The sequence below is a fragment of the Camelus dromedarius genome, chromosome X, assembly GCF_036321535.1.
Source record: "Camelus dromedarius isolate mCamDro1 chromosome X, mCamDro1.pat, whole genome shotgun sequence".
Lineage (NCBI taxonomy): Eukaryota > Metazoa > Chordata > Mammalia > Artiodactyla > Camelidae > Camelus > Camelus dromedarius.
The window spans coordinates 4806934-4817011 of NC_087472.1; the positions used below are offsets into that span (position 1 = coordinate 4806934).

General features: G+C 59.4%; 1 protein-coding gene across 1 annotated transcript; it reads left to right on the forward strand.

Moving 5' to 3' along the window:
* Window positions 1–8155: 8155 nt before the first annotated feature.
* Window positions 8156–9075, forward strand: LOC135318433 (melanoma-associated antigen 10-like). The gene has a single exon (XM_064482960.1). It carries the CDS (start codon window positions 8213–8215, stop codon window positions 9038–9040), a length of 828 nt encoding a protein of 275 aa, XP_064339030.1. The 5' UTR covers window positions 8156–8212; the 3' UTR covers window positions 9041–9075.
* The last annotated feature ends 1003 nt before the right edge of the window (window positions 9076–10078 follow it).

A 10078-nucleotide genomic window follows, 5' to 3' on the forward strand; every position in this document is an offset into this window, starting at 1 on the left:
GCACCCGAGGCCCCGCCCCTCAAACCAGGACCCCAGTCCCTCCGAGACCCGGATGTCAGGAAATGCTGCCTGAGGTGATGCCGCCCTATCACGTCCCAGGACCGACTGTGTTTTCGGGTCCAGGGTCCCTCACTGCTGGCTCGCGGTCGTCACCTTCACTCCCAGTGGGACCTGGGATTCTCTCCTCTGCAGATCTGAGGGTCCCCGCCCCCATCACACACTAAGTGCCAGGTCTCTCTGAGACCAGGATGCCGCGGTCATGACACGACACGTGGGCCTGTCCTGCCCTCGGGCCTCCGGACAGCAGCTAGCAAGGGCCCCTTTGTGTTGGATGACCACTTTTCCGAGTTCGGGGTCCCCTCAGTTCTCCCTCAGGGTCGTCACTTAGGCGTCATGTCGTCTAGCCTCTGGCCACCCGAGGACCCACCCCTCATCCCAGGACCCCAGTCCCTCAGAGACCCGGATGTCAGGAAATGCCGCCAGTGGTCACCTTGCCCTACGGTCTCCAAGGTGCAACGCTGTCCCGGGTGCAGGATCCCTCCGTTCTCCCTCGGGGTCCTCACCTTGACTCAGGCGGCATGTGGTCTCCCCTCTGGCCACCCGAGGCCCCGCCCCTCATCCCAGGACCCCAGTCCCTCCCAGACCCGGATGTCAGGAAGTCAGGACCCCACGAGTGCTCATCCCACCCAGGCCCTCCCAGGGCTGACAGCAGGGGCGGGGATCTGTGGGGCCCCTTCGGTCCTCCCTCAGCGTCCTCAGCTTGAGCCCCGGCAGGTCCTGGGACGCCCCCTTGTTGACCCGAGCCCACACCCTCACACCAAGGCCCTTACTGCCCTGAGACCCCCAGGGGAGCCTCTGGACTCACATCAGGCCACCAGGCCCAGGGCTTCCCAGGACTGTGGACGCCAGGGGCTGAGATGGATTCCATGGGTTCCCTCAGCCCTCCCTCTGCTCCTCACCTGGGCTCCCGGCTGGGCCTGGGTGCCTCCCTCTGCCCACCTGAGCTTGGTCCCCTTGGACTCGGACCCTCCAGAGCCAGGACACCAGAGAGGGAAGCGGGGATCAGGGGGTGGGGATCTGATCCTTGCAACCCTGCCTTGGGTCTCCCAGGGGTGACCGCAGAACCGACCTGGATGCCTGCAAACCGAGTCCCCACACACGGTTCTACCTTGACTCCTGGCAACGCTGGGCTCCTTCCCTCTGCAAACCTGAAGCCGGCCTCCCTCACCCAGGCCCTCACCTCTCTCACCTCCCAAGGGTGGGGCATCAGTGCCCGTCACATCTGGACCCTGAGCCCAGGGGTTTCCGAGGGCTGTCGGGGGGGGCCGGAGGTGGATTCCCTGCGGGCCTCAGTCTCCTGTGTCCTCACCTTGACTCCTGACAGGAGCTGGATTCGCCCTCTGCCCTCCTGAGACTGCGTCTCTCAGACCTAGCCTCTGACTCCCCGAGTTCGCTGAGGAAGTGGGGGCCGGGGACTGCTCAGCCTGACAGCCCCGTCCGGGGGCCCCCAGGATTCCCGCACGGGGCCGATTTGCATTCTTAGGGTCCCTGTGTTGTCGGGTGGTTGGACCCCTCTGTCCTTACCCTGGAGGGCCCTCACCCACCCTCGCACACAAAGGCTGCAGTCCCAGCAAAGATGCTGGAGGGGACCTGCCTCCTGGTGACCGTGAAGGGGCAGAGAGCAACACAGCTTCCCTCGGCGACTCGCTGACAACCAGCCTGACCTCGGGGACGGTCTGTTCGAAAGACTTACCTTTTCCTGAAGAGGCTGAGCAGTGGCAGGGGAGCTGCGGATCCCTTGCGTTGATGACTAGATAATAGTACCTGTTCCAGAGCCGTGACTTTCACTTGTCAATTCTCATCCATAGTAAGAACCACAATTCTCATCTGCACCTACTGTGCGTGTATCTGTATCACATGTCTAGACTGTATGTGCTTATGTACACGTACATCCACACACCGCACACATGGACCAAACATGCCACGTGTGCCGCATGTGGAAACCTGGGCCGTCCCCAGACACAGGTGCCTGCCCAGGGCCCTGAGGCGCGGATCCCCGCCCCCTTGCGGGAGCCCTGAGAGCCCACCGGACCCAAGGGCACCATGCTTTGAACTACAGGCCTGCCGCCTGCCTGACACCCCATCTGCCCAGGGCAGTGAGCCTGCAGGAGAACGTGGGCCCCCCAGTCAGCTGGGAGAGAAGCCGAGCAGAGTGGGCAGGAGGAAGTGGGAGCAGGGCCCCAGCCCGAACAGAAGAGCAGACTTCAGAGGGCCGAGCCTTTACCCCCACCTCCAGGAGCCTTCTCCATCCTCACACCCTCTCTCCTAGACCCAGACCCGCCTCCTGGGGCCCCGTCTCCATTTCAGGATGGATGGTGATCCCGCGGGGCTGGGACAGGCCACGTGGGCAGAATCCGGTGTCAGGCTCTCCTGAGCACCGATGCCTGGCTTCCCTGTGTTCTCAGCTACGTGGCATGAGGCACCAGGTGGTAGGACAGCGTGCAGGACAGCCGGGGCCCCCGTGAGTGTTGGCGAGTCGGCTCAGACCAGTGGGGCACAGGGCTTTCGACCCACACAAAGCTCAGACTGAATGTGTGTCCTGCGGCCGCTAAGCTGAGCCAGTCATGGAAACCGTCTGTGCCTCGATTTCTGCCCGTCAAATGGGCATAGTAGTCGTACCCGTTGAAAGCACCGGTGCGAGTTTATACACGATGTGACCTGTCTCTACAATGTCTGGGCCAAGGACGTGGACAGTAGATGCAGCTGTTGTCACTGTGCGTGTACGATGTGCCTTCCCCACACTGTGGGGCTTCTGAACCAGTGTGTACCTCCCGGTCCACTGACTCAGGTGGGTTTCCTCTTCTCACCGGCACTCTGTTATTGGGAATGGGACCCCTCGCGTGCCAGAAGTGCTTAGACATGACATAGCTTGTTCTAGACCCAGCATGGGTGACGCTCAGGGGCCCTGGACCAGCGCAGGGGAATGGACTGTGCTGAGGGGCTTGGCCCTGGGGAGGAGGCATCAGGACCTCTGCACGTGCTCCGTCCTGATCCACACAGCCCACCACAGAGCTCTGTGAGCGAGGGTGTTCTGGGACTCTCTGAGTGTGAGGGAAAGTTTCTGCCGTGGGCCTTTCCCCTGGCCCCCCGAGGAAACGTTTCCTCACCCAGAGCCACATTCCAAGTTCTCCCGGTCACAGCTCGGACTTGGAGGATGTGCCCGCCACGTGGTTGCTTCAGCAGCGTTTGGGCTCACACACGGTCTCTGAAGGTGGGAACCAATCTGAGTTACCTAGAGCCATCCTAAAGTTCTTTTCCTCTGAACTTTCCAGTTTCCTCTTCTGCTTTTCCTCCTAGAAAGAGGAATAGGAATGATGTCCAGAGGACAAAATCTTGCGCACACACAGTGTGACTGAAGCTGCCTCCTGATGCTTTGGGCAGGATTCTCCAAATCTTTAGCTTGACTGTGCCTTTCCCAGCTTGATACCTAGTGATCAACAGGTGTGAGGAGTCACTTGATGATCACACACACACACACACACATCGTAACTAGACACGTATTGCAATTGGGAAAATCTGGTACAGTGACAACACCAAATGCTGGGGAGGATTTGGAGCAGCAGGAACTCCCATTCATTGCTGGTGGGAATACAAGATGGTACAGTTACATTGGAACAGCTTGGCAGGATCTTATAAAAGTAAACAAACTCTTACTGTATGATCCAGAAACCATATGGGTATTTACCCAAAGAAGTTGAAAACTTGTGTCCGCCCAGAAACCTACACGTGGATGTTTATAGCAGCTTTACTTAGAATTGCCAAACTATAGATGCAAACAAGAGGTCCTTAAGTCGGTGAATAAATACACTTTGGTATGTGCAGGAAATGGAGTATCACCCAGTGCAAAAAAGAAATGAGTTATCAAGCAAGGAATAGACATGAAGAACCTTCGATGCAATTACAAACTGAGTGATTCTGAAAAGGCAACATACGGTATTATTTCAACTATGTGACATTCTGTGAAGGCAAAATGATGGAGACGCTAAGAAGATGAGTGTCTGCAGGCGCTGTGGGGAGAGGAATGAATAGGCGCTGTACAGCAGAGGGTGGTTAGTGACGTGAAATAGTCTGCATGATACCCCAGTGATGAGGGCATGTCATACACGTTTGCCCAAACCCAGGGAAGGTGCAGCACCAAGAGTGAACCCCAAGGGAAACTCTAATTTCTAGGTGACAGCGTAGGTCCATCAATTCTGACACATGGACGACTCTGGTGGGTTGCTGATAAGGAGGCAGGCTACGTAGGTGTGGGGGCGGGAAGTAAATGGGAAATCTCTGTACCTTCTCTTTGTTGTTCTGTGCACCTAAAGGTGCTATAAAAATAAAGACTTTAAAATAACACACGGTATGAACAACGCTAGGTGAACAACAAAACACCGAGGGGACACCCGAGGGGAAGACTGCTGACTGGGGAGCTGACTCGTCCGTTGCGGGGTGGGGGTGGGGGGCAGCAGGGAGTGGGGGAGGGGCTGTGGGCCGCACAGACGCAGAGGGCAGGACAGGTAGGAGAGAAGATCTCCCGCTTCTGAGCGGTTTCGTGCCTACAGCTGGGGCAGGGCCCCGGACACACATGCCTCAGCCCTGGGGCTCTACCAGGACAGCAAGAAAGATGGGTCAGTTGAGGCATTTCCCTCCTGAGTCTCTGCTAATACCCACCTGACATCAAACCTGCGTGAGGACTGGCCTGTGCAAAACACATCACTTAAACAGAACGTAAGGGAGAGACGGACAATAAGGTGGCGGTACCAGAGCACCTCACACGTGGTTATAGCAGGCACACTTTTGCGCCTTGGGTATGTATACCGTCTGCACGTACATACGAGCCCTCGTAAGATATAAACACGCACCCAGATACACGCGCTAGTACGTACACAGGTGGTGCGTGGATGTACGTGTACATAAGCACACACAGCCCGCACACGTGTCATACATACACGCACAGTAGGTGCAGATGAGAAATGTAGTTCTTACTATGCATGAGAATTAACAAGTGAAAGTCACGGCTCTGGAACAGGTACTATTACCTAGTCATCAACGCAAGGGATCCGCAACTCCCCTGCCACTGCTCAGCCTCTTCAGGAAAAGGTAAGTCTTTCGAACAGACCGTCTCCGAAGTCAGGCTGGCTGGCGAGGAGCCCCCGAGGGAAGGTGTGTTGCTCTCTGCCCCTTCACGGTCACCAGGAGGCAGGTCCCCCCCAGCATCTTTGCTGGGACTGCAGCCTTTGTGTGCGAGGGTGGCTGAGGACCTTCCTGGATGAGGACAAAGGGGTCCAACCACCCCGGAACAGAGGGACCCTAAGAACGCAAATCGGCCCCACGCGGGAATCCTGGGGGCCCCCGGACGGGGCTGTCAGGCTGAGCAGTCCCCGGCCCCCACCTCCTCAGCGAACTCGGGGAGTCAGAGGCTGGGTCTGAGAGACGCAGTCTCAGGAGGGCAGAGGGTGGCTCCCAGATCCTGTCAGGAGTCCAGGTGAGGACACAGGAGCCTGAGGACCCCAGGGAATCCACCTCCGGCACCCCCACCCGCCCCCGACAGCCCTGGGAGACTCCAGGGCACTGGGTCCGGATGTCACGTGCACTGATGCCCCACCCTTGCGAGGTGAGAGAGGTGAGCGCCTGGGTGAGGGAGGCCGGCTTCAGGTCTGCACAGGGAAGGAGCCCAGCGCTGCCAGGAGTCAAGGTAAAACCGTGTGAGGGGACTTGGGGGGCGGGGGCAGGCATCCAGGTCGGTTTTGCGGTCACCCCTGGGAGACCCCAGGCAGGGTTGCGAGGATCAGATCCCCACCCCCTCATCCCCACTCCCCTCTCGGGGGTCCTGCCTGGGGAGGGTCTGAGTACAATGGGATCAAACTCAGGTGGGCAGAGGGAGGGGCCCAGGCCCAGCCTGGAGCCCAGGTGGGGAGCAGAGGGAGGGCTGCGGGATCCCCGGGGAATCCATCTCAGCCCCTGGCGTCCACAGTCCTGGGAAGCCCTGGGCCTGGTGGCCTGATGTGCGTCCACAGACTCCCCTGGGGGTGTCAGGGCAGTGAGGGCCTTGGTGTGAGGGTGTGGGCTCGGGTCAACAAGGGGGCGTCCCAGGACCCGCCAGGGCTGAAGCTGAGGACGCTGAGGGAGGACAGAAGGAGCCCCACAGATCCCCGCCCCTGCTGTCAGCCCTGGGAGGGCCTGGGTGGGATGAGCACTCGTGGGGTCCTGACTTCCTGACATCCGGGTCTCGGAGGGACTGGGGTCCTGGGGTGAGGGGCGGGGCCTCGGGTGGGCTGAGAGGGGAATCCCAGGACCTGCCAGGGGTCACGGTGAGGACCCTAAGGGAGGAGTGAGGGGACCCGAGACCCCAGAACAGAGGGGACGGAACCGATCCTGCCCCTGCTGTCAGCCCTGGGAGGGCCTGGGTGGGATGAACACTCATGGGGTCCTGACTTTCTGACATCCGGGTCTCGGAGGGACTGGGGTCCTGGGATGAGGGGTGGGGCCTCGGGTGGCCAGCGGGGAGACCACATGCCGCCTGTGTCAAGGGAGGACCCGGAAGGAGGAAAGAGGGGCTCCAGAACCCCAGGATATAGTCGGAACTTGGAGGCCATGGGGCGGGATGAGCACCGGCGGCATTTCCTGACATCCGGGTCTCGGAGGGACTGGGGTCCTGGGATGAGGGGTGGGGCCTCGGGTGGTCCAAGGGGAGGCCAGTGCTGCCTGAGTGAAAGTGAGGACCCTGAGGGAGAACTGAGGGATCCTGCACCCCGGGACACTGTTGGACCTTGGAGACCTTAGGGCAGGGTGACCACCGGCGGCATTTCCTGACATCCGGGTCTCACAGGGACTGGGGTCCTGGGATGAGGGGCGGGGCGGGTGGGCAGAGGGGAGACTACATGCCGCCTGAGTCAAAGTGAGGTCCGTGAGGGAGGACGGAGGGGACCCGGGACCCCAGAAAAGAGGCCATCCCATCCCACAGAAAAGCGCCCCTGCTCTCACCCGTCCTGAGGCCCCAGGGCGGGATGAGCCCACGAGGTGTGTCCTGACTTCTGCATCCGGGTCTCAGAGAGACCGGGGACTTAGTGCAAGTGGCGGGGTGGGGGTGGGGGTGGAGGTGGGGGGGTGGGGGTGGGGGCGGGGGGGCTCAGGTCTGCGGAGGCGAGAATCTCAGGTTCCGCTGGGAGTGAAGGTGACGACCCCGAAGAAGCACTGAGGGACCCTGCACCCCAGAACAGAGTCAGTCCTGGGAGGCCATAGGGCGGGAGGACCTCAGGCAGCAGTTCCTGAAATGAGGGTCTCGGGGGGACTGGTGTCCTGGTATGACGGGCGGGGCCTCAGGTGGGCTGAGAGGGGAATCCCAGGTCCTGCCAGGAGTCAAGTTGAGGACCCGAGGGAGGAGTAAGGGGACCCGAGACCCCAGAACAGAGGGGACGAAACCGATCCTGCCCCTGCTGTCAGCCCTGGGAGGCCCCCAGGCGGGATGAGCACACGTGGTGTGTCCCGACTTCCGCATCCGGGGCTCAGAGAGACCGGGGACTTAATGTAAGGAGGGCCCTTCAGGTCGTTGGAGCGCAGAATCCCAGGTCCCGCTTGGAGTCAAGGTGAGGACCCTGAGCTAGTGCGGAGAGGACCTCCCACCCTAGAAGAGTGGGAACCTGCCAGAGCCCAGGCCTCCTGCCAGCACGCGGGTCCAGGGCTGTGCCACCGTGTAGACCCGAGGTCTCCCCTCCTTTCTCTTCCAGGGGCTCCAGACACCGGGAGGTGAAGGCCTAGGTCTGAGACACGTGTCCTCGGGTCACAGAGCACAGGAGGCCGGCAGTGCCAGGTGAGGTGTGGGCCCTGAGTGTGTACCCGGGGGCTTCCGAAACAGAGGGGACCCCACAAGGCCAGTGTCCACTCCACACACCCCCTGTCACCCCCAGAACCTCGGGCTGTGCCGGCTGCACCCTGAGGAGCCGCCTCACTTCCCCCGACAGGTTCACAGACGACCGTCCACCAGGAGGAGAGCCCCTGTGAGGCCGAGGGCACCCCTGAAGAGGAGACCAGTAAGTGGCCTTTGTCAGAGCCCCCCAGGGTGGGTTTCTCAGCCCGGGTCACTGACACTCCCTCTCTCCCCCAGGCCCGTGGGTCCCCATCTGTCACCCCTGTCCACACTCCTGTCTGCTGCCCGACACCAGTCATCATGCCTCTGGTTCAGATGAGTGAGCTCTCCCAGAGTGAGGAAGACCTTCAGGACCCAAGAGACGCCCAGGGCCTGGTGGATGCGCAGCTGTTGGAGGCTATGGAGGAGGGGGCCGCATCCCCCCGGTCCTCCTCCTCCTCAGTCTCCTCTTCCTACTCTGCCTGTGCCGAGTCCCTGCTCCAAGATGCACGGCATTTGATGATGACTGACCTGGTGGGCTTCCTGCTCCTCAAGTATCGCAGGAAGCAGCTGACCACCAGGGCAGAAATGCTGAGTATCTTCCTCAGAGAATACCAGCACCACTTCCCTGTGGTCTTCAGCCAGGCCTCTGAGTGCATGCAGCTGGTCTTTGGGGTGGATGTGAAGGAGGTGGATCCCGGGGGCCACTGGTATGTCCTGGTCCCCACCCTGGGCCTCACCTGTGATGGGATGCTGGGCGATGGGCAGAGCATGCCCAAGAACGGCCTCCTGGTGATGCTCCTTTGCATGATCCACCTGGAGGGAGAGCGCCTCCCTGAGGAGGAGGTGTGGGGAGCACTGAGCAAGATGGGGCTGTGTGCTGGGAGGGAGCACTACATCTATGGGGAGCCCAGGGAGCTCATCACCAAAGTGTGGGTGAGGGTGGGGTACCTGGAGTACCAGCAGGTGGCCAACAGCGATCCCGCTCGCTACGAGTTCCTGTGGGGCCCCCGGGCCCACGCGGAGATCAGCAAGTTGCAAGTCCGGGAGTATCTGCTCAGGGTCAATCGAAGGGGTCCCAGTTCCTTCCTGGTCCAGGTCCCATCCCTGTCAGAAGAGGCTGCTAGTGATGAGGAAGAGGGGGCCTGAGCCAGGCTTGCGGCTGGGCTCCTTCCAGGCCCCTGTCCAGCAGCTTCTCCTGCCGGGCAGGAAGTGAGTCCATCCTTCACTCTGTGTTTGGAGAGCGAGCAGTCAGCCTTCTAAGTGGTGACAGCCCGGGCCTGTTGAGGGACACGGTGTACAGCATCTCTGGGTTCTTCCTGTCGTTTATGATGACATGGAAATTGATCGTTGTTTCCCGTAAGAAATTTTCAAATGTCGTTCCTTTTCGTAGAATCGTAACGAGCTTCAGTGTCTAAGTTTGAATGACGGTGATCACAATGTTTGTGTTTTTATCCAGTTTAAGAGCAAGAGTTTTGCTATTTTGTAAAAGAGATTAGGAAATCTCCCATTTGTTTTGTGATCCTGAGCAAAATAACATGGAATTGGAATTAGAATGTTTATGGAAATGTGAAAGTACTTAGCAGTATTATGGATTGGGGCAAGAATTAGAAAAATAAATGTAAAAGTAGTCTTTTCTTGCTTCTTACCCCTTCTTTTCTGTCTTTCTATAAATCTAAAATATCTATGTTTAGTTTGATTTCCACGGGCTATTTAAGAAAGTAGGAGAAAAATCAATCTGAATCCGTAGGATCCCTGCTCACCATCTCAGTTATTCCGCAGACGTTCACTGAGCCTCTGCTCTCTGGAGGGCTCGGTGTTAGTGGTGGGGACACTCGGAAAAGCAGGACACCCCACACCTAGAATGATAGTCTAGGAGCCGCAGTCACATCAGGAAGTTGGTGAGATGTTCCCTAAGTCCCACGGAGCAAGTGAAAATGGGGTGAGGCGGTGGGGGTCCGGGAGCGAGCACTCAGGTGTAAGTGCCCGGAGCCAGGGCAGCTGGGGGCTTTGGGAAGCTGGGGGTCCCTCTGTGGGAGGTGATGGTAAAGTAGCTGGGTGGTGGTGGCGGCGGCAGGCAGACATGCAGGCGATGTGTCTTTGGGTTGAGAGGAAAGTCTGAATTGGGGCATTGCTCTGAGAAATCCTTTTGGATCATGGCTAAACCAGAGATAGATTCCTCCTGGA